This window comes from Mauremys mutica, chromosome 23, assembly GCF_020497125.1.
Source record: "Mauremys mutica isolate MM-2020 ecotype Southern chromosome 23, ASM2049712v1, whole genome shotgun sequence".
NCBI classification, from domain to species: Eukaryota; Metazoa; Chordata; order Testudines; family Geoemydidae; genus Mauremys; species Mauremys mutica.
Window position 1 is genome coordinate 14,963,574 of NC_059094.1, and position 24,212 is coordinate 14,987,785.

The 24,212-nt window shown below is 47.6% G+C and overlaps 3 protein-coding genes across 6 annotated transcripts in view; 2 read left to right on the forward strand and 1 right to left on the reverse strand.

Moving 5' to 3' along the window:
* Positions 1–656: 656 nt before the first annotated feature.
* Positions 657–3,992, reverse strand: TSSK3 (testis specific serine kinase 3). The gene is made up of 2 exons (XM_044997552.1): positions 3,657–3,992; positions 657–1,368 (listed from the first exon to the last, which is right to left on the reverse strand). Exons 1-2 carry the CDS (start codon positions 3,826–3,828, stop codon positions 707–709), a joined length of 834 nt encoding a protein of 277 aa, XP_044853487.1. The 5' UTR covers positions 3,829–3,992; the 3' UTR covers positions 657–706.
* A 26-nt stretch (positions 3,993–4,018) lies between these two features.
* FAM229A (family with sequence similarity 229 member A) lies at positions 4,019–8,550 on the forward strand. 4 transcript variants are annotated; one of them, XM_044997557.1, is made up of 3 exons: positions 4,019–4,169; positions 5,564–5,697; positions 8,316–8,550. In XM_044997557.1, the coding sequence occupies exons 2-3, from the start codon at positions 5,579–5,581 to the stop codon at positions 8,416–8,418; spliced, it is 222 nt and encodes a 73-aa protein (XP_044853492.1). In that variant the 5' UTR covers positions 4,019–4,169; positions 5,564–5,578; the 3' UTR covers positions 8,419–8,550. The 4 variants fall into 4 exon arrangements, with proteins under 4 accessions (XP_044853492.1, XP_044853494.1, XP_044853493.1 ...); XM_044997559.1 differs by lacking the exon at positions 4,019–4,169 and adding an exon at positions 4,345–4,452; XM_044997558.1 differs by lacking the exon at positions 4,019–4,169 and adding an exon at positions 4,632–4,771.
* A 4,664-nt stretch (positions 8,551–13,214) lies between these two features.
* Positions 13,215–24,212, forward strand: part of KPNA6 (karyopherin subunit alpha 6) — a 34,222-nt gene continuing 23,224 nt past the window's right edge. Inside the window, exon 1 of the mRNA XM_044998039.1 lies at positions 13,215–13,319. Coding sequence (XP_044853974.1) covers positions 13,316–13,319 — 4 coding nt within the window. The 5' untranslated portion in view covers positions 13,215–13,315. The remainder of the gene's footprint in view (positions 13,320–24,212) is intronic.

Sequence of the window (24,212 nt, forward strand, 5' to 3'; positions counted from 1 at the left end):
CTCGCCTCCTTCTAGACCTCAGAACAAGTGTGTATATATTGCTGTATAGTGCAATACTGCCTTTATCCTGCCAGCCCTTTTGGAACAAGTTGTACCCCTCTGTACCATTATTCCAATCATGACACTTATCCCACCAAGTCTCTGTGGTGGCAGTTAAGTGATAATTTAGCTTCCAGTTCCTCCTGTTGATTCCCCTTACTCCTTTCATTTGTATATAGATGACTAAGATGTTGAGCAGATTTTTTCCCCACTGATTTCCCCTTGTTGCTCCTATAACCCTAGTGTAATTTCCCATGTTTCCCCCACCCCCAGCATGAAGGAGCCAACTTCTCTGCTTACTCTCTCCTCTCAGTTGGGGTGTTCTCTGGAGGTGCCATCACTAGAGATGTCTTGGGAAGGTGGCCAGACACTATCCCAGGTTTCCCCACTTCACCGAGGTGCCCAGCTACCAAGGAAACAGCACAAACACTTATGTTTCTTCAGACCATGTGGTTTGTTTGAACGAGTAAAATCCCTGATGAAGGTGTGAAATGGAACAACCCCCCAATCCTCCCCTGCAGGCCAGCCATCCTCTGCATAAGGCACTGGGAGGAGGAGAGGTGGGGTGTAAGGATAGACTGGAAACCAAGCGTAACATTAAAATATATGTAAGCCTTTTGGAAGCAATCTGTCCCCTTTATTTGGGGAGAGTGTGACATGGTCTTTATCAGGAGTTTGCCAGCCATGAGTGCCAACCAACTTCTTCAATGGAAGGTCTCAAGATCATGTCTGGTTCCAAGAGGCTTTTCAGGAGATCCTGGCATTCGTCTGAGATCTCCAGGTGCCCAGGAATGGAGACCCCTTTCTGCTGGTGGCACAGCATCTTGGGGATGTCGGTGTCGTCAAAGGGGAGGTTAGCGCACAGCATAACGTACAGAATAACACCCATGCTCCAGATGTCCCCTTTCCGGCTGTCGTGGGGCACGCCCTGGAGCACCTCGGGTGCAGCATAGGCAGTGCTGCCGCAGAACGTTTGACTCAGCTCCTTACGATTCTTTGGGAGCAACTTTGCGAATCCAAAGTCAGTCAGCTTCAAGTTAAAGCCTTGCAGCAAGGCGTTCTCACACTTTAGGTCCCGGTGTGCCACGCCACAACTGTGGCAGTAGCGGATCGCGTCTACCAGCTGGCAGAAGAGCACCTTGGCGCGGCTCTCGGGCAAAGGACCTCCCTGCAGAACGCAGTCAAAAACGTCCCCGTCTTCTGCCAGCTCCATCACCAAGTAGATTTTCCCATCGGCAGACTCCAGCATCTCGTACACCCGGATGATGTTCTTGTGATCCAAGCGCCTGACGATCTGGAGCTCTCGAGGCAGGAATCTCTGGATAAATTCTGAAGAGAGAGAAGACATTCATTCAAGGTATGGGAAATCTCAAGGGAGCCGCTAGCTCCCGAGAAGAGTGTGTATCATCTTTCATGGATGCAGTATCTCTGCAGTGCCTGGGGCTGTTGGCCATTCAATGGAGGCAGGGGCTCTGTTTGTCACAAACGGGGGCTAAAAGGAAGTGCTTTCCCATTCAGAACCCTGGGAACTTGGCTGGTTGTAAAGTGATCACAGGGTCAGCACTGTAACATATTTACTTTCTGTTAGCTTCATAGATCTTAGGGCTAAAAGGCATAATTCTGATCCTCTCAACCAACCTCCTGCATATTGATTTCACATCTGATTCCTGCCTCCAGCCTCATCTTTTGTAGCTGAACTAGAGCAGATCTTTCAATTGATTAACGAACAATGACAACAACAAACCTGTAGAACTTATGCCCCTTAGCAGCTTTCTGCTTTCCACAGGGAAAACCCTGTTTTAGTGGTTTTACTCCGCTTTGCGAGGAGGTGTAGTTGTTGTTAGAATCTTTTATCTGATTGTGGCTTTAGTCTAGGACACAGATCTGGCCAAGTAAACACCATTATGTGCTATAGGAGGTGATCTGAAAGGCACTGCGGTTACTCCAACCTACGAGCCTGGTGAGCTGGCTAGAGAAGGGTCTGGGCTGAATTCTTGTACATATGTTCTACAAGGAAATCAGAGCCATCTAAGTGAATCCAGCCCCCTTTGCATCCAGTAAGCTACTGCACCATCCACCAGTTGGTGGGAAGATGAAGAATGGATAGTCTGGGAAATGCTGGCAGCAGATCCTCCAAGTGAATTAGAGAGAGAGTCCCCTGCCTTAGAGGCATTCTGGAGAGACCAGCTTCCCCGAGGAACCCACCTCCTAGTCAACCTTTTATTTTAGTTTAATACAGGGGTAGGCAACCTATGGCACGCGTGCCAAAGTCAGCACATGAGCTGATTTTCAGTGGCACTCACACTGCCCAGGTCCTGGCCACTGGACTGGGGGGCTCTGCATTTTAATTTAATTTTAAATGAAGCTTGTTAAACATTTTAAAAGCCTTATTCACTTTACATACAACAATAGTTTAGTTATATATTATAGACTTATAGAAAGAGACCTTCTAAAAATGCTAAAATGTATCACTGGTACGTGAAACCTTAAATCAGAGTGAATAAATGAAGACTCGGCACACCGCTTCTGAAAGGTTGCCGATCCCTGGTTTAATACATCCAGTAGGGAAACCTGAAATGTATTTTGTTAGGAATGAAAAGTTTGTGGCAAGTCACCATTCCTCCACTGATGAGATAATGTGGAAAACGATGTGAGAAGATTCTCACAGTACTTCTCAGGTAAGTTTTCCCCTCCGGAGGGTTTTTCTGCATAAGGGGAAAAGTAGGCCCTAAGCAAAGCAGTGGAGATATTTGGTACTATGCACAGTTAAGTGCGCCAATAGCGTGATGCCTGGCAAACTACAAGAAGACTAGTTCAAACCGGAATTATTTTGGGGAAGTTCTCTAGCCTGTGTTACAGAGAAGATCATAGATTCTAAGGCCAGAAGGGACCACTGTGATCCTCTAGTCTGACTTCCTGTATGGTACCGGCCAGAGAACTTCCCCAAAATAATTCCTAGGGCAGAGCCTTCAGAAAACATCCAATCCTGATTTAAAAATTGTCAGTGATGGAGAATCCACCGTGACCCTGGGTAAATTGTGCCAATGGTTCATTACTCTCTCTGTTAAAAATGTGCGCCTTATTTCCAGTCTAAATTTGTTTAGCTTCAACTTCCAGCTGTTGGACCACATTAGACCTTTCTTGGATAGACTGAAGGAGCCCATTATTATTAAATATTTGCTCCCCATATAGGTACTTATAGACCTATTAAGTCACCACTTAACCTTTTTGTTAGACTCTTAAGAGTGCAATCCAGTTAGTTTATCACTAGGCAGGTTTTCTAATGATTTAATCATTCTCATGGCTGTTCTCTGAACCCTCTCCAATTTATCAACATCCTTCTGAAATTGTGGGCATCAGACCTGGACGCAGCATTCCAGCTGCGGTTGCACCAGTGCCAAATGCAAAGGTAAAATAACTTCCCTACTTTTACTCGAGAGTCCTGTTTATGCATCCCAGGATCACACCAGCTCTTTCGGCCACAGCATCACACTGGGAGCTCATGTTCAGCAGATTATCCCCCGACTGGATGATCAGAGTGGTCCCTTCTGGCCTTAGAGTCTATGAATATTCCTCAACCATCTAACCCAGAACCGTCTCCCAGAGCTGCCTCTTACCTTCTGGGCCCCCCATCTTATCAATAATTTTAACTGCCACTTTCTGCTGGTGCTTTTTTGAGAAGGCCTCTTTCACTTTTGAGTAGGTCCCCTCCCCAATGGTCTTGCCCAGCTGGTAGCCATTGGAGAATAAAAACTCCTCCATCTCCTCTCTGAATTTTGGACTGGTCATTCTCTCAGGTCATCCTGTAGATGCTGGGAGATGACATCTCTGTGCTCTGCTTCTCTCCCTAACCAGGGCCTGCAAGCGTTGCAGCCCTGGACACTAGATCATTTTCCTGCCTAGACAAAGTCCCGTGATGACGGGGGCAGCTGGGGCAGGACATTTTAAAACTTTCAGCCCCTATTATGATGTAACCTTGTGTTGCATGGGTCAAAGGGGTTGGATTTGCACCAATCGGGAGGCGAGCACCCCAAATGGGCAGTTACTTAACCTGCCCACAACCCTGCACTGAGTCACTCCAGGCGCAGCAATGGGATAAATCTCCAGAGACCTATTGGTGGGGATTGTGGGTAAGGGGCTTCTATAGCATAGCATTACACAGGCTTTGGCATAACGAACAGACCCCAAATATTCCCCAGCCTGCTGCTGTATTATCACTAAATGTGCAGCTCTGACCAAGTTTTCAAGGCTGGATCCAGGTGAATTTGAGGGGAGGGGAGGGAGAGTCCAGACCAGACCGCAAATGAATACAAGGGCTGGGATGTCTGTTGTTTGTATTACATAGTGCTTAACAAAACTACCTAGCTCGCATCTAGCACTTTTCATCCATAGATCTCAAAGCGCTTTACAAAGGTCAGTATAATGAACCTCATTTTACAGATGGGGAAACTGAGGCAGAAAAGGGCAGTGACTTGTCCAAGGTCACCCAGCAACCTAGTGACAGAGCCAAGAGTTTAACTCAGGCCTTCTGAGACCCAGTCCAGTGATCCAACCAATAGGCAACACTGCTTCCTTTCTCTAGGGACCCTTTGTCCTGGGCAGTGCACGGACATGGAACAAGTGACAGTCCCCGTCTCAAAGAGCTCACAAGCTGGGTTTGATCAGATGGATCTGGTTGATCAAACAAATTGGCCGGACGGTTTATTTGTTTAGTTTCAGTTTCCAGGACAGGGTAAGAGTCCAGGGTGAAGGGCTACCCCAGATCCCGCTCTGAAGTATCCCCATGGGGATCAGCTTCCAGGAGGGAGCAAAGATCAACCCCAGATACGTCTCTAATCTGGGCGTGGTCAAGGAAGAGCCCTCCTCATCATGAGACCCAGAGCCTTTTGGGGAAAACCCGGGGCTGGCAGAGGCAGTTCCTCTGTTCACCTTCACAGCATGGTGGTGCTTTGACCCAAGACTAGCCCTAGATGTGAACTAGGTCAGTCTTTTGTGCTGATGCCGCTGCCCCTCATGCTGACCGGTATTGTCTCATGGCTTCCTCGTGCTCCCCCATTGGTCATGTCTCATGTTATACTTGGATTGTAAGCTCGGGGAGGCGGGGCCTAGCCTTTTGTTCTGGACCCTGTGCGAGGCACTGAACAAATAAAGGACTGGGGCTCCTAGCTGCCACCGCAGTCCAAATAATAAATCGTAAGCAGGAAGGCCTGGGCCCGAGTCTCATGCCTGGGAGAAGGGCGAAGGTCGTACCCTGCCACTCACGGGTTGTGTTGTGATGTCAGAGCAGCCCTTCCGTGTCACAATGTAACAGCCTCCGTGCCTCCCACTGGCCCCCATCACATCTTGCCCTTTGCACTAGGCACTGCCGACTGCCAGGTTTATTCCTGGGAACTCTCTTGAGCCTTCAAGAGGTGAGCCTAGGCCAGAGAAGAGGGTGGCAGCTTGGGGCAGGGGTGGGCCTGAAATCGTGGGCTCACCGTGCCCAGTCGCGCAGGCTCTGACCTTGGTCCTTTTTTTCACTCAGGTCTGGGGCTAGGACATGAGCTCCCAGGAGACCCCACAAGCTCGGAGATTCCCCATAGAGGCCGGAGATTCTCCCAGCCTGGCAGCTGCTCCAGAGACCCAGGAGCCAGTTGCCACTGAGCACACTGCAGCAAGGTAAGGGCAGCGGCAGCAGCTGTTGTTGCTGAGCACAGCAAATGAGTCATCTGGTGCCCAGTGCTTGGGAGGAAGGCAGACACCCTCCAGAGCGATACAGGGGGAGTGGGATGCTTACTTCCTGACCCCAGTTAGCAATCACTTTATGCTCTGAAGCATGAGCACTGATGCACTTTCTAAACCTTCCTCTTGATGCTGTAATGGCAGCTGCTGTGCTTAGATGTTGCTATGAACGGCCCCCCTTTGGGATGGTCTGGCCCCCCTGCTTCCATGTCTTACAGCAGCAAATTCTCCTGGGAAAGTGAAGCTTTTCAAGGCTTAGAAATAGGTGTGTTGCCCTTCTAATCTTCCCAAGTTCCCCCTTTGTGCCTGTTTTACAGGGCAGAGTGAATAGGAGCCGTGGTCTCTTCTCTCCCCCTTTCGCTAATCTCTGCACCTCCTCCAGGTTGCCATGTTGTGTCCCTGCCAGGGCCGGCTCACCAGCCCATTCCACTCAGAGCACGCTGGGCTTCTGTAAGGGGCCAGGGATGAGCCCAGAGGGCCGAGGCCTCGCAGGGCTGCGTTCAGGAGCCAGTGGAACTGCACCCCTCTTTCTCCAGGCCCACCCTGGCATGTGATTTCTACAAATCAGGCTTTGGGGGATGATGAAAGCTGCTGCCGTAGTCATCCTGCCCCAGTGCAGTGTCACAGCAAGTTCCACACCCTGTGCCCAAGGGAAAGAGAAGGAAACCTGCCTCCCCCAACATCTGCTCCCTGTGGTGTAGGGTTAGGATGGCTGTCAGCTGGCTAAACCATTCCGGGCGGCACCAGAAGCTGAGGCTGTCACATGGCCTGGCTTGGAACATGCAGCCAGACCCGGAGCCTGTTGGTCGGAAGAGTTTGTTGGCATCTGATTTGGCCCCAGGGATGACTTTAGGCAGCTGTGGGCTGAATCCTGTACAATGGGGCTGAGGCAGGGGCCCCAAATAAAGTCAAAATGAGGAAACTGGTTTGCTGCCTCCCTTCCATCAGAGCGTGAAGGCTGGGGGGTCAGACACTTCTACTGAGGCCAAGGCACCTCCCTGTAATTAACTCCAAGCCAGACCTCCCTGTGCTGTACCAGGGCTGTACCCTCTAGCTCTCCCTAGGGGCGCAAGCCTTGTTCCTCAGGGTTTGCTTGCTTGCCTGCTGCTGCTGCACTTCATTCCGGTGCAATTTCTGGCTCTGCCTCTCCCCTGGTTATAGCTGATCGGACAAGGGCAAAATCAAACCCACCCCCTGCTGTAACTGGCGCCTCTGGGGGAATTGGGGCTACAATACATTGGCCTCTATAGGCTGCAGCAAGCAGAGAGATGCAAGGAGGAGCAGGCTCAAGATGCTCAGCTAGAGCGCGGAGCAGAGCGGGGGACAAATCGGGCAGGGGCTGCTGGGTTAGTGAGGGGGGTACGTGGGCCAGAGGGTCCGTTTATAAAGAGAGCTGGGTGCAGAACCGATTTTCTGGTTTGCTGGTAATTCCACAAAGTAAAAAACAAACTGTTTTGGGTCAAACAAGAAGTTTTGTTTTGATACTGACCCTGTTTTACCAGGTGTGATCATTTAAAATAAAATGACAGGACATTTTGAAGAGAAAAGTGGTTTTGAACTGAAAAGTTTAAACCTTTTCATTTAGAAAATGTCAAAACAAAACAGCTGGGTTTGTCTGAAATGGTTTCTGTTTCTTCCCACCCATGCAACGGGGTGAAATCCACAGGGAGTCCTCACAAAAGAGTTCAGTGTCACAGGAGCGGCATTTAAGCACCAAAAAAATGTTGTGCAATTTTTTTTGCCCGGCTCGGTCTATAAACCGAACAGACTGATCATGAATGAAATCCTCTTCTCTACTGGCCAGGTCTTTAATCACTGGACAGCCACCAATACTGTCATTAGCACCCCATCGCTGTGGAAACAAGCAGTTCCACTGGAACCCTTAACACATCTATGACTCTGCTGTGCACTTTGCCTCTTACTAGTTTATAATATTGAGGACATGGCCCAGGTCGGGCATTTCTGGGCTGAGGGCCCTCACTATGCTGAGATCGCCGCCTGGAAGAGGCTCTCTCGTTACTGCCCAGCGCTGGCCTCCTCCCACTGATTGCCAACCATCAGGGCTTGGCCGTGACCCCTTGGTTGTTATCTCTTCAGGCACATGGTCTCTGTGCAGGACCTGCGTCCCATCTAGGGCTGACTTCTGCATTCAGGGCCCTTGTTAAGGGGAGCATTAGGTGGGGGGGTTGTCCTTTTTCTCCCAGAAGATTCCTAAGGCAGAAAATTTCAGAGTGGCCTTCAATTCCTGCTCCAGGCTGCCAGCAGCTGACAGAGAAGCTGGATATGGGGGGGGGGGGGAGAAATTTATCCTCCTAAATCTTCCCTCCCTGCATAAAGCTGGAGGAGGACAAGAGCACTGAAGGACCCTTTGTGGAGTATGTTCAACTAGCCAGATGGGTTCTGATCCCTGGGCAGCTGGCCTAGGGCTCTTGGGATCTGCACCTCTCATGGTAGGTGGATATTCAACCATGCACCTGTGACGCTGAGGGGCTCAATCTGTGGCTTTGCACAGCCCTCCTGGGAAACTGGACTAACCCCCCTCTCTCGTTGTGCAGGCAGCTGAGAAGATGCCCCGGGTGCCACTGCCTGACCCTGCCCAACGTTCCTATTGACGTTTACATTGCCATGGGCGGGAACGGGAGGCCACGGACCACCTAACGGTTCCCCCGAGTTGGGCTCGAGTGCTGAGACCACCGAGCTGGTCACCCGAAACTCCCTGACAGCTGGAGAACCGCAAAGGACGCCGCCACACAAAACAGTGACGCACATTTTAATAAAAGGACATCTTAGAATGTTTCTGTGGGCGTCGTTCCTTCGCTGCGCCTCGGCTCACTGTGCTGCCCCAGACTGCGCCCGGAGAGCAGGAATTCTCTCGTCTTGCTATGGGATCGCATGGGCCCCCCTCACTTGGAGAGGGTTCACAGCAAAACAAGGGGCTTGGGCCGGGTTTGCAGAACGGGGTCACTGCATTACCCCTCAGCCCAGCAGAGGGTGCTGTGGTCCTAGCTCACTGGAGAGGGTCTTAAATGAAGCGGTATCGGTGCTCTGCCTAGGTGTATTCCCCATAGAGTGTCTCTCTCCCCTCCAGCACCAGCTGTGGGAGGCAAGGGAGACCTGCCTACTCTGACTCTTAGCCTCAGGCTCCAGCTTTCTCCATTCCTGTCCAGCCAACGTAAGGCTGGGTAGCAGCAGCTGCCTCCTCCATCCCTAAGTCTGACCCAGCTCCTAGCAGGTTGGTGGGGAGGGCCAGGGGGAGACTAACTTGTTTTTTGTTGGAGGGCCTGATCTGGAGATGAGACACCTTTGGAGGGGTTTGATTTAGGGGAAGGAAAGAGACTGGATGTGGGAGGAGGTGGGGGTGGGGAATGAGTGATGGGGTGGGGTTGATTTTGGAGAAGGGGAGCATGGATTGTGGGGTGAGCTGTGCCATGGGGGAGCCCTCCCCAAATCATCTCCACAGGGGCACTGCCAAACTAGCTTCAGCATCCGGGGCGGGAGAGCGAAGCAGAGGGGGCCCTGGTGCTAAGTGTCTGTCCTATGCAAACTGCTTCTCCCAGGCTTTTTCGTGGGTCACAGCAGGCAGATCTGGCTGCTGGTAATGGGTGGAGGCGAGATGGGGGGTAGGGAGGGGGCAGCAGCTGAGTCACACAGCCCAGCTTGTCCTGGGCAGGAGATGCACTAGCACGGCCTTTCCCTTAAGGTGGCATGTGATGCCTGTCATGTCCTGCCTCCAAAGTCACAGGACTTAGCCGAGAGGATGCACTCTGGGTGCCATGCCTCCGGCCTTGAGACGTTTGAGACCAAAGGGCAGAGTGGATTTGCCCCCTCTCTGGGACCCAGCTGCTTCTCCCACAGCCCAGCAGGGTTTCACTCCCTGCTCTGCCCTGATGCATTTGAGTAACTGCAAAGAGTTGATTAAAGGGCACCCGTGAGTGGCTGGAGCAGAGAGGATCCCGCTCCTCCACCCCAGGCTGGGCTTAGTGAGACGCCCAGGTGCTGGCCCAGCTGACATGGGCTCATTTTTCCTCTAATCTTGGCTTGTTTAATTTTATAGAAACAACCAATTGGGCACAAAGAGCAGAGCAAATCCAGCTGCCTCCGCCCAGCAGCTTTCAGGCTCCCTGCAGAATGGAGTAAGGGTCCCCTGAGATGGGCACGGCCCTCACCTTTCCCAGCTCTTGGGGAGACCCCCTGGCCTCCGTTCTCTGGCCTCACTTGCCTTCGCCGGCTGTGCAGGAAGTTGCTACCTCGGTTCTGTAACAGAACTTGCTATGCGTCGCTTTCAGAGAGATGCAGGAAAGTGGGTGGTCACTGGCTTTTCCCCAGCCCTACCAGCCTGGAACTAACACTGAACTTCTGTGCTCGGCCACAACAAAACTTTGCTTTTAAGCCCCGTGTTAGTCCAATCAGCTGTGAGAGTTCACTGTGTTCTGGACTCCCCTAATGGATGACTGGCCACAGTCCAGGCTAGCTCTGTGTATGTCTGTGGCATATAGAGCTATGCCCTGCGACGGCTGCCTTGCGACACTTAGGAACAGAACTTCTCCCTTCCTGCCAAATGTGAAATCTTTATTTTTGTTCTTCACTCTCCTGAACAAGCTGGTTTTGGAAAATGGTGGAAGCAAACATGTACCTGGGCTGTGTCTTTGCTTTAATCCAGGGCTAGCCAGTGGTTGGGATTTTAATATTTAATCTTCAGTACACAAGAGGGGGTCGGATTCGCTCCTGCCTTGTGCATGGGATAGACCCTTACAGCTGTAACTAGCATTCTGATTTGGAAGCAGTTAAGTGACATATTCCAGGTGAAAGGCAAGGGGCGAATCAGGACCCTGGACAATCCCGTTCTTGACCTAAGAAGCCTCCTGTGAAGATAATAAACAGCAGTGACATAAGTAGACTATACATACGGAACTACTAAACCATTCTTCTCCAGGAACAATAATAGTTTCTCAGTGGTTTTGGGTGAGGCTTTGCTCTTGTTCCTCTAATTCCTTCACTGCCAATCCCACCCTTTGTCCATTGATCAGCAGGTTATTTAACTGGGGACCTCTGTGTGTGTTTGCATTGTGATAAGAACAGGCTGCTTGGTCTCCACGATCTGAAGCAAGAGGTGAATAAGAGAAGAGAGAACAATCAGCCCCCAGCTCACAGAAAATTGACCAGCCAGAGCTTCATGGGAGGGGATGTTGACTTGTGCTCCAGCAGTGTATTGGTAAAGGTTGCTGGAGCATGTGAGGCTAGCTTCCAAGCTGGGATGTGTAGCTGACCCATTCTGCAGGGCCTGGCTTGCGTACAGTACAGCCAGACGATGCCACTGGGGGCTGGGGATGTCATGCTGTCCCAGGAACCATAAGCTCGTCCTCTGAGACAACCAGTCTGTCATTGATTAAGGATGTTTGGCCAGTGGAACTCTACATTGTTATCACATTGCATAGAGATCATGCTCCTCTCTAAGCAACGGAGGATGCAAAAACCTGGAGTGACTAGATGGCACCTGGGCCCCCAACCCTTCTCCTTCCACGTCTAATAGAGCCGGAGGAAAGATCACCTTAATGCTGATTTCCCGAGGGGCAGGAGAGGGAAGTGCCCCCAGCAACCCTATGAATGGGAGGTACATGTGGGTCGTATGTCACTTATCCTTGGCAGAGCCATGACAAAGCCCTTCAGTGGGAGTGGCCGAGCAGCCAGGGCTGGAGAGAGGGGCTGATACGCAGTGGAAGGGTGCAAGCAGCAGTTGTGCCTCTTCAACGGGGAAGCCATCAAAAAAAATTAAGGCTGCCCATGGGACAGAGTCCATGGGAAGGAGGAGGAGAGCTTCCTCCCATGCAAGAGGAGATGGCAAATCTGAAGCTGGATTGTCTCCTTTATGTGCTGCCCCCAACCTCCCCCCCCACCCCTCTTCCTTTGAAGGATAGACCAACACAACTGGAAAGGCGCTGCCTCCTCCAGCTAGGGTCAATATTCTTGGGAAGAATTTTATTCTGCACAGGTTCTGTACCACTGCCAGCAACTTCCTTTTCTCTTCACTCTGTTAGACAAGAGGAGAACAAATATCAGCCATTTCCCCGTGTTCTTTCTATAGGATGCCCTAAGCGCTCTATGAAATCACTCCCACCTCCCTTAGTGACTCAGCAGAACCAACTTAATCCTTTCCCAGCAGGCTTGATGCTGCTAGCAAAGCACACAGCTGTTTTTTTGGGGGGGATACCGGCAGGCTCAGTCCTGCACTCGCTCCAGCATGGAATCATACACTTAACAATACTTCCTACCACAGACAGCAAGAAAATGTCATTCGTCTGGATGTGTAAATCTCCCTTGCCTGCAGAGATAAGCAAACAGGCTTCAAACACATCAGGACATAAGAGCTCTCTCCTGCCATCCATCTCCACTCTCTGACAAACAGAGGCTAGGGACACCATTCCTTACCCATCCTGCCTAATAGCCATTAATGGACTTAACCTCCATGAATTTATCTAGTTCTCTTTTAAACCCTGTTATAGTCCTAGCCTTCACAACCTCCTCAGGCAAGGAGTTCCACAGGTTGACTGTTTGCTGTGCGAAGAACTTCCTTTTATTTGTTTCAAACCCGCTGCCCATCAATATCATTTGGTGGCCCCTAGTTCTTATATTATGGGAACAAGTAAATAACTTTTCCTTATTCACTTTCACTCGCACATTTCCTAGGGCTGGGTGGGTAGTGATGCTGGAGGAACAGTTACTGGGCGCAGTCAGAATTGGAACAGGATGGATCAGGGAATGAGTCATGGGAAATGAAGCCTTTCACCTCTGGGTCCCAGCTCCAGTCTGGGTCGGGTGGCAGGTGGCAGAAAGTCCTCGCACTGAAGTCTGTTGGGACATGTGCTGTGGGACTAGCTTCGGGTGGGTGAGAGCGGTCAGGCCTAGGCTGTGCAGAGGGGGATGCTGGTGCTGGAGTGAAGGGGAGGTTCTGATTGGCCAGAATCAGCCAGCCTGGTCCAGAGGAGGAACTGGAGGAAGCAGGATGTCAGCCAAGGCTGGCGGGAGCAGGGGGCAGGGCAGCATGGCCTGGGCCGGCGGGAGCAGGGGTTGGGGCTGGTGGGACCAGAGGAGTGGGCGGGGGTCAGGGCTGGAAGGGGCAGGGGTCAATGTGGCCAGGAGCAGGGGGCGGGGCAGGGGGGAGCAGGGGGCAGGGCAGGGGGCAGGCTGGCACCCTGCCACCTCCAGCAGAAGCCCATGGGCGCTGTGGGGCCCCAGCCCTGGGCTCCCAGCACCAGCGCCCCCCCCGCCCCATGAGCCCAGACCTGACCCCTCTGGGAGCCCTGGCGCCTTATTCCCCATGCCCAGCCGCAGGAGGGCGCTCAGGAGCGCAGACACCTGCGGCGGGCGGGAGGAGGTACCTCGTTCCCCCCGGGCGGTGTCTCTACCCCTTTAAAGGGCGGGGCGCGTTGCGGGGAGGTTTGTCCGTTCCCGGCCGCCGTTCTCCACTCTCCCATCCTCCCCTCCCCCGTCCCCGTCCGCCATATTGTGGCCGCCGCAGCTCGAGCCGGAGCCTGGTGACGAGCCGCCGGAGCCGGAGATGGGTGAGGAGGCCGCTGCGGTCCTGCTGCGCCCTGCGGGGGGCGGGCCCGGCGGCGGGAGGCTCCAGCCCGGCGGGTCCGGCCGCCCCTGCTCGCCCCGGGGCCCCGCTCGCCGGGCTCTGACCCCGAGCCCATCCCCCTGGTATCCGAGCGCCGGGTCTCCGCGCCGGGCCCCTGGGGCGGGGCGGGGTTACCCCCCCCCTCCCGAGTGTGTCTGGGGTTAGCGGCCCCCTGCTGCCCTCCGCCCCCGGGGGTGTCTGGCTCTGGGGGGCGGGGTCTGTGGCCCCCCCCCCCGGCTCTCGGGCGGCGTTTCCTGGCTCCCCGGAGGGTCTGCGGGCGGCGTCGCGGGGCGGCCGGTGTTTCTGACTCCCCGGGATGGGGGCCTGAGTCTCTGATGGGGGGGGGACTCCAGGGCCGGTCTGGGTGTCAGCGCCCTCCCGTCTCTCTGGAGACGCTTCTGCTTATTCATTCTGAGCGCAGGTCGCTTGGCACTTCTCCCCCCACCCCCCCGGCCCATCTGCCTGTTCTGGCTTTTGGTGAAAGCTGCCCCCCCGTCATGGTGAAGCAGCATCATGACGAGGTGTAGTTAGGGCCCTTGGCTCGGATGCAGTTTAAGGGGTTGTGCAGGTTTTCTGGGAGACCATGAGACGCAATACAGTGTTGCTGCAGCCTGCTCTGTGGGGGATGCACAAAACCCCATTGACCTTTTTGCACACTAGGGGGGTTTGTCCCAGTGTCCTAGCCACCGTTTCCCTGCCTTCACTTTTGTTTTAATTAGTTTGTTGGCTGACATCTTCCACCCCAGAAGTGGTAGCATTTCAGAGGCATTGCCCTTTTCGTCTAGAAAGGAAGGTGCTGTATTGTGCTGCCAATGTTGCAGGGTAAAGAGTATTTGGTTGGGCTTTATCAGCAATACTTGGAAGAGAGGAAACAGACAACCACAGTCATTTGTTGTTCCTCAAAAATCATTGCAGCAATGGGACAGTTTGCCAGCCATGGGCCTGTTCACCTGCCTGTCAGGCTGGTATGCCAGCCATAAAATGCACAGGGTGGGGAGGAATCACTTTATCTCTTGATTTATAAAATGTGCTTACCTAACCAGCTCTTTGGAGCTGGGCATTGTCTATTTGCATGTCTGGGAAGCACGTAGCACACTGTGGCCTCTGTCTAAATAATACTCAGGGCGTATGTATGAAGATTAAAACATAAGCTACTCGCTATCTGCTACTTTCTGCAAAATGCTGCTGACCAATCCCTTCCCCTTTCTCATTGACTAGATGAGCCATATATACTTCCTGAAGGTCAGTGGACCAATTCTTCCCTAACCCAAGGCACCCTAGCTCTGTGTGTGTGGTTTTTTTTTAACCAAAGTCCAGTTCTGAGGCAAAACTTTCACTGTGTATGTGGGATCAGTCTAGGACTGTTTCCTAGTGACTTAGTAGGGGAGAGATCCTGAGGTAGCCAGGAATGAGACTTAAAAATGCTTCTCTGTTCTATAGATCTATTTAATCCTTTTTGAGAGAAGCGGGCTGCTGAGTAGGGGCCTGTATAGCTCTGTACAGATGTTCGGCTTGGTGCCCTGTCCTTGGTTTCAAGCTAAATAGCCACAGCTGTTTGAATCTGAGTGTTGCTTACAGGTTTCTAGCACTGTTCTCTGAGCAGTATGAAGAGGAATTACTTTTCTGAGACCTTAACTATATAGCTGACCTCTCCTGCCTCTCAGTACTGGTTATATAGTACGGTTATATTATTGTTTTTGGGTTGGGGCAGGGGAAGCCCGGTTCTGTCTTCAAGGAAACTATGCCAGAAACCTTCCAGCAGCAACAATGTTCAAATGCAGCTATTGCTAGCAAATCTTCATCCACAGTATGAATATGGTCTAGTGTCAGGTCTCTCATTAATCAACGTGTATCTAGGGATCTTGGACTGCTTTACATTTTAAGCTTCATAGAAGGTGAAGATTAGATTAGCAGAGGATTGTACAGAATGGACTGTTGTAGTTGCAAACCTCCGGTAATGGAGATGCCACATAAAAAGGTGATGACTGGCGAAAACTGAGCTGTCGGCTAGGGGCCTGTTTTCCCTTGCTGTGTTAAGGAATTAAAGTTTTTCAGTATAGTGCTGCAGTCATGTTAAACATATCTGGGTCTTCCATGGGTAGCCAAGATCAAACTGTTGTAACAGCACTCTATTAAAATGGTTAAGACCGTGCTCTAAACACCTGAATAGAGTGTGGCTTGGATTCTGATTTCGGTTAAAATAAAATCCTAGTTAACTGTAACTACTCTGTTTGAATGTAATATGTAGTCCATGGTGGTGGTAGACAAGTGCAGTGACTAACTCAGTTCTATAGGCGGCAGCAGCAACAGCACTGCCATATGTTTGCTTTAGGGAACTGCAGTCCTAGAGTTCAAGTGCTGGTCATGGACTTCACAGAAACTTGATTTGACTCTTCTGTCTACAGCAGAATAGGCTGGCTCTGGTGTTGTGTAGAGAACGAGAGGAAACTCTCGTAGCTGAGCTATTGTCTGGTCCTAAGCAGTGTAGTAAATATGGTTTATAGCTATAGCAAACCAACATCTACAAACAAATGACAACTGCACATTGCCTTTCAAAGACTACTTAGTAGCATCTTGAGAAGCTCTGATTTTCTCTCACTGGGCCTGCTATGAAGACTTCCTACCCAGAAAAATGTGAGACTCTGTTTTCTTGGGTTTTAACTAGCAGGCCATGATTTGAATTGGAGAGGGGGGGAAGAAAGGACAAACTATACAACAGACTAAAGATGCTTTTGTAAAAGCAAGGACTAGCATCTTGTTGGAGTTGACTGCTGATATTGTCTAGTAAGCCAGCTCTAGTTAAACGTCCTTCATGCTGGGATACAATTAGCACACCATGACCTTGCCACAAGCTTTTACTCCACCTCCAAATACCTCTTCTGTGGCACACCACAAAAATACTACTTAAGGTGGCCACAAGTCTGTCTGGAGAAGGTGATGCTTAAAGATGTTCTAGACTGTGCAGTTCTATAAGGACTCAGGATAGAGCTTGGAATGTAAAATCCTGACCAGAGAATTAGATATTAGATTTAAAAAAATCACAGTAGAAAAGTGAACAATGAATTAAAAAAATATATATTTTCTCCTCAATCTGAAATTAATGGTTTAATCCAAAGATCGCTTTCCCTTCCCCTTAATGTCTTACTCTTTTATTTTAAAGAGACATACAGTTTTGTGACAATTATTTAATTAAAAAAAAGACCATTTATTAAAATCCTACACTGATAGAATATTAAGGTAGCATGGCATGCTGGGACTGGACAATGGGATGGTTCACTCAATAATTGCCATGTTCTTCCCTCTGAAGCCTCTGGCGCTGGCTGATCGGAAGATAAGATATTGGGATGGATGGGCCACTGGTCTGACCCAGTATGTCTGTATGTTAAGTGCTCAAAAGTCAGAAACTGCCAAAGTTGAGGTGGTGCAGATGGTGTTAACTCTGTCTCTTTATGTATCTATAACACTGGGCCAATGATTTGGCCATGTATGTTTGTCAAATACAATATTACTCTACTACTCGAATATGTGCAGTGTTAGAGAAGAGCTCAGAAGCAAGTGTTCGTTCATTCATTCACTATGCAACTTGGGCATATAAATGATGATCTTGGATGGTTTATCTAGCATACCAAGTAGCACTAAGTGTTGGTACTAAGACAATACTGTTTGGATCCCAGAGTTGGCAAGTTTAAGTAGCTAGGTGGCTGCTTTGGCTTGTTTGTACATATTGGTCTGGATGCAGTGAGCATGTATTTAGTATTGGGATAATTGAATGTGTGCTAAAATGGTTAGTGTAATAAAGATAGGGGAATTGGTATCCTTATTACCTACAGTTAAAAATTAGTGTTTGGTGTTTGTTTGTTTTTTTTAAATTTCTATACAAGTAAGCTTCACATGCACCTAAAATCTCGTATTGGGGGGGAAAAATATACAATACTATCTGACTCTTAACAAAGAGCACATGTTAGCAAAGATGGGAATGCCTGGATTTTATATACCTCATTACCTTGAAACTCCTCTTGCAAGAAGGCTATCTGGAATGGTGCAATTGTCAAGAGTATTTCAGACACTGAGTTTAACTGTTTGACTTCGTCAAATGCCTAATCCTCTTGTTTAAGCACTTCCTAGCTGATCTTAGCTGGGGCAATATTACACATTGTAGATTTTCAACTCCATCTTTGCTGGGGAACTGTCCATAACATACAAGGAGAACTGCACTTACTCAGGTGAGAAGGCTGCTGAAAACTTCAGAATCTTGGTTGGGGGGTGGCTTGCAAGCAGAACTGAAGCTGGAAAGTGTTTTTGGAAGTCAGCTGAGGAATGGATGGCTACCTTCCCATGGAGATATGGGGAGAATAAATGCAATCTTAAAAGGATTGAGTTTAGTGAAAAACCAATATAACAAGTGACTGCTGATTCCCCAGAAGAAAATCTTTACTTTTTCCCTCTCTAAGCAGCCAGCTCCATGAGTAGACTGGCTGCATGTTCCAGTAATGATGTCACATCACTAACTCTTGGTAGCTAAAACAGAAGGGAATGAGCCAATGGTGACTGGTGCACCAGACAGCCAAAAGAACTGCGTGGATAAGCATTTTACTAGCACAGAATGTACTGTGTGCAAAGCACACAGTTATGGGATCTAAGGCAGGCTATGTTAAGACAGTTCTCAGCATTCACTGTATTTATTTTTATTTGTGTTAAACATTCAGGAACATTTTTGTTTAATTAAAATACCTACCTGGAGAAAATGTAAAGGTTGCGGAGTCAAACATTTAACACAGGAAAATATCCTAGTTAAAAGAACATTCTTAAGTCATACTCTTTGCAGAACTGTTTCCCAATTAGTGTTTATAAGTAACACTTAAAAATAGTGTAACTAAAATCAGAAGGAATATTTTCAGTTTAATCTGTACATTTGATAGTACTTTCCAGTGTAGTCAGCTTCGCTCCTTTGTGTCTTCCACTAGGAGACAAAGACAACTTGAAAAAGTCAATGTAAAACTGCACAAATTATCGGGGACTGAATGGCAGGTGCAATACAAGAAGCCACTTTTAACTAGTTAACTAATTTCAAGTTGTTGCTGTCCTTTTAAGGTTTATATGCAACACTGACTCAACCCCTTTGTGCATGTGCGTTATGACAACTAAAACACAACTTAGTTTTTTCCCTATAATTGTAAACATCCTGCAAATTCTCTTGGTTTTTAGTTATGAACCCTTTAAGAAGGGAGTTCCTAAGACAAATGTTGGCAGGTCCTTATCTGTAGCTGCTGCTGGTAAACCTGTTTGTGGAGGAATCTCTTTGCCAGCTTGTAAAGCAAGAGACTGTTTGTTTAAAAAGGAGTTTAGCTTCTACAGAAGGACACTATCCAACCGAGGTCTTTAAAAGAATTGTTCAGATTCCACTTCGATAGCACATCCTTTGAAATAGTGTCCTGAATTTTACAAGGGTTTTTTTTCTGTTCCCCATTAAGATTAGTCTCCTTTCAACAAGGGAGAAACTAACTCTAGAAGAAGCAGTGAAACAGACCATATACAAAGTGCTGTCAGTTACACAAAGTAAATTGAAAAACAATATTTTTGCTAATTTTCTTCAGTTACAGTAATCTCTGGTAGGTACAAAAATTTTCCACCCGTGGTTTTCAAATTGAATGTGTTTCTTTAAACTTTCTAATATAGTGGCTAGGTTGAAGGATGGAAGAGAGGGGAGAGGGATTAAAATGAAATTCCAAAATATGTTAGGAATACTTCTTGCTATTTTTATTAGCTCCATAATGTTGAATGGTTTGGTTTTCTAATTGAGACAATTTTTCTGCCACTTCCTAGCAGGAAGCTGGTGATCTAGTTTGTGATGAAGGAAGTGCCAATTAGCAGATGAATGCAGAAGAGAGGCTGGCGACTTTTTCATTTATATTATGTTAGTTTATTTAATATAAAATTGTATTCAAAACTATTGTACATTCATAACTCCTTCCATTCAAGGATCTCAAAGCACTTTGTAAATATTGAGTTAATCCTAGCAACCTTGTAGGTGCTGTATAAATCCAAAGTAGTATCTGATGAAACAGCAGGGCATACTACTCACACTGAAGCAGGTTTCCATGATCTAACATGATACTTGTAGACACATCAGTCACTTAAGATTTAAATGAATAGTCCAGATATTGTATGGTGATGTTCCACTTCATTGTTTGTTTTTTGCCTGTCTTGGTTTCCAGCACCATTAAATAGCCATTAACTCATCCTTCTAACCCAGTGGGTCTCTCACTTTTTTACTGGTGACCCCTTTCCCATCGCAAGCCTCTGAGTGCGACACCCCCCCCCTCCAATAAATTAAGCACACTTTTAAATATATTTAACACAATTCTAAATGCTGGAGGCAAAGTGGGGTTTGGGGTGGAGGCTTATAACCTGTGACCCCCCAATGTAATGACCTCACGACCCCCTGAGGGGGTCTAACCCTGTTCTAACCCATGAAATGCTCATCCCTTTGGGATGGAGGCGTGTATTCTGTAGTAGGTTTGCTTGATTTTTAAACCTAAGCCATTCCTTCAGAGCACAGTCTGTAGAAGGGCAAGCATTTCATCAGAAACAATCCCTTCAAAGAAAGGAACCTACTGAGTTTGTCACCCTAGTGATTATTAAAATTGATCTGTTTCCTGTTCAGTGTATGTGGGCCTGTTGACCTCCTTGAAGATAATTTGTGTAGTTAGCTGAAAATATATGTTGATTCCTTATCTGCTGCAGGCAGCTGTTTGGGATTCTGCAAAATGAAACTGGGCTTGGAAGACAAACTTGTAGACAGAAGTAGAAACTTCAGAGAAATGGGGAAGGAAACTTTTTTTCCCGTTGAAGCTTGCAGAGCTTGATTTCTCCTTGAGATGCATATACAGTGCAGTCGATTTGTGTGTCTGCGGGCAAATACGTGCCAAGCTGTATTGTAAAGCCTTGGCCACCCTATAATGAAACTCTCTGCTAGCCACATGCACCGTGTTTGTATATATAGCCATTATGAGACAGATCCTAAATTTAGAGGTGAATGATGTTGTAAATCAGGTGTCTAGTCCACTGACTTGCCTATTAGTATTGCCTTTTGTGCTACAGTTTCAATTCAGTAATACTTTATTGGCATGACAAATCAGGCAAATGTTGACAGTATATAAAGGGCCTTGGGTATCTGTCAGAGGTAGGTATGAATTGTGTTCTGGGCTTTATCTTGTGTGCCTTTTGTTATTACCATTTCTGCTTCAGAGACAAGGTGAGAACATAGCAGTAGGCCATCTCTGCCATCTTTTTCCTTTCTCCCAGGCCTGGGTACAGGTTCCATGCACACACACACCCCTTGCTTTTTTCTGGAAAAATTTATCATTCTTGATAACTTGAGTATTGGTCTCACTGACTGGTTTAGTAGGCAAGTCTGCTAGAGGTCAGGTGGGGGCTTTTGGTTGCTATGAGATTGTCACATCCTAACATCTGATACTGCCGATAAAGTAAGAGGAGGAAACCATGTTAATTGCACTTCATCTAGGTTTGAAGTGTTGGATTGAAATGCTCCAAAACCAGACACATGGGTTCACCCAGGTTGTTTTCCATGCTGTGGTTGGGGCCTCTCTGATTTCATAATATAGGAAGTTTTTTTCCCTTGGGACTGTTCACTGTCCTGAGCACCTGTCTATTCTGGATGACCATATAAAGATCACACTTGTAAGGAGGCAGAGGGAAGGGACTGTCCCTTGTTCCACTATTGTGTTCTGGGCAGCTTGACTAGTGCCTTCTTTCCCAGAGGTGGCCATGTTTGTGGTGCTGTAGCCTTATACTCTGACATGCCCTGGGATGGCCAGAGCTATGGATGTGTACTGTTTGTGGGGGGGAGAGGGGAGGTGTATTTCGATGTTTAAGTGTGACTTTTTGAAAACCCCAAACATCTGACAACTTGCCTTGTCAAGGATGCTCTGTGTTCAGGGATGTGCAAAACATGAGCATGAAGTGTGTCTCCTGCTCACTTTCCCCACTCCATCACTGACAGGTCACAGGTCTGTAGTGAGGGAAATCTGAGGGGAATTTATGCAAACTACAGGGTGGCTTTTGTTACACCTCTGCAAGTTAGTCATTCTGACAAAACTGTTTCAATGTGTCAAGTCAATAAAATACCAAGAGACTGAGGTCAGCAGTGACCAGGTATTTCTTTCAGCTGTGGGTTTTATGGGAGCAAGGAAGGGCTACAATGCAGCAGGAGTCCTCATGTGAGCAAACTCTGAGCTGAGAAACAGGGAGGTAGTCAGAAATTTTGAGTGGTTCCTTGGAACGTGCAGACAAGTCTCAGAAAAGGAGAAACTCAACTAAGATGAGAGGAAAATATAACTAAAACAAAGAACATAGTGAGATTGATTGAATGGTACTTGGCAGTTATTAGTCAATGAATTTTTCTGGTATTTGTCAAATAACTTATTTGGTGCCATTTCAAGGTAATTGACCAGCTTAACAGCTGGTCAGTACTGTTCAGCAAATAGGTTAGATTGATACAAGTGGAATTCATCACATATATTCAATGAAATTCTCTACTGCAGTTGTAGAAATGTAATGCTTTTAAAAATTTTTTTTAACTAAGCTGATGATGCTACAGTTAAATACAGCATATAATAAACTTGACACAACTGTTCTGTTCTTTTTAAATCTGAAGATGTGGCCTCTTGTGGTGGGGATGTGGTGGCACGTGTCTATTTCACCCTGGTTATTAGGCTATCTGAGACAGTAAGTGTCAGGTGTGGTTTCCCCCTTTGCCCTGCCCAGCAGCAGAACTGCTTTCATATTCCATTTTAGTTATAGAAACGTTCTTCCAATGCTGCCTTTGTGAAAGGGTGTTTGGACTAAAAAAATCCATGCTATCAAATTTGCTAATGTAATTGTTTCCCCTTTCTGTCTGCTTTTGCCTCTGACTCAGCAGCCCAAGTCCTGATTTAACCATGTGAGTCCCTGCAGTGACTCAGCTAGGAGGCTTTTAACCAGCTGCCAAAAGGGAAACTATTTGAAGCAGGCATGTTCTGTAATGCAGGGGGTGAGCAAATAAGAGCCTGAAAATTCCTGGTTGGGTTTCTGATCCAGCAGCACTAGACATTCACACAGGAGGTTTGCAATGACCGCAAATGAGTCGAGCGGGAGAGTGGAGATTGTAGCTCATGTTGGCCTGCTTTGGAGGGGTCAGAATGGACAGTCATTAGACCAAAGTTATGTAAAAATTTCAGGGATTCTCCCTTAATTTTAATTTGTTAAAATTATTTACCCCTAGCACTAGTGTGTGATTAGGGTTGGGGTGTTTTGGGGGATGCGAAGAGAGATGAGCTGCTCCTCTAAAATTGTAACAGCACATTTTTAAATTAGCTTTACAGAGCCTCAATGGGACCGAAATCAATGACTTAAAAAAAGTAAAACAAATTATTTAAATCCTTCTACTCCGTTCCCAGCTATGAGAAATAATCACTGGCTAACAGGGTATGGTTTGTCATGCATCACTTAGGCTTAGGATACACTATTCATTTTAGTGAGGTGGTTGGATACCATGATGTTGAGCATGGTATTAAAAACCTAGGTAGGATTTTAACAGATCTTTTGATAATTCTCCACGGGTTTCCTGGCAGAAATGATCTTACAAAAGGAAATGAAAAATAATCTCTCCTGCTAGTCTACTGCCAGCCTCTCGCTGGGAAGAGGAAAAATAGTTCAACTGTAGAGGAATTATTATTTAAAAAAGGTCATTATTGAAAAATTAACACCAATTATGTATCCTGCAAAATAAGACTCGTACTTAGTTAGATATTTGGTTATTTATTCAATACTCAAAATACATTCACCTGCCCAAAAAAAAAAGGCAGACCTGTCCATTTTTGTGTATTAACATTTGACAGTAATGCCTGGTCTCTTAAATATGCATAATTGTATGTCACTCAGTAAAATCACTAGAAACCTGTCATAGGTGTCATAATGATGCTCACTCTGTCATATGGTAACACCTTGTTAAACAGAGATCTGATGACTGTTACTGTATAATGTCTCTCTAAACAAAAGCTACACCGTTGTTGTAATTGTTTTGTTTCTGATATTTTCCTGGCAAGGATTTGTAAACTTGTTACTACTCCTTAAACAGTAAAAACCCACACCCCACCTCCAAAAAGCTCTCAGGTAAGATTTTAAAACCACTTTCTCTACTCTGTTGCCAGAATGGAAAGGCGAGAGAGTGAAAAGAAGTCACTTACTTGTAATCCAAGCAACCACTAATCTTGTGTTTTGTGCCACAATCCTCTGAAAAGACATGACATACAGTGTAGAAATAGCATGAGCATCCAGTTGACTCTCTGATTAGCTGAATGCCTTACGGTCCTGTAAAATGCATAACCTTTATTCACTGTTCAATTTCAGTGCATATTCCGAATTGATTTGGAAAAGCTTTTTATACATTATGTACTTGCATTCATTCTGTGAAAGGTGTGCTATAACTTCTCCCTTAGTCTTCAGTGAACTGAGCTGCTAGTCTCCAGATTTTTTTTTCTCCTAGATGTAACCTCACTAATGTTAATCCAGTCTCATCAATCTTTGAATCTGAATCCTTGTTCGGTTGCTGCACCTGTTCGGGGTTTTTTAATGGATTCATCTGTTCCCACTGGAATTCAAATACAACTTGCCTTTGAGATGCTGTGCTGCAGCCATGACCATCTTGGTCAAGAAATTTAGTTTGGTTTCTGACTGGAGATTATAGCACTATTCCCTCAGTTAGCCTTGGGGTGGGGAGTGGTTGCTTCCCCTCCTTTCCCGTGTTGCCAAACTCGGACTGGACTAGACTGGGGAC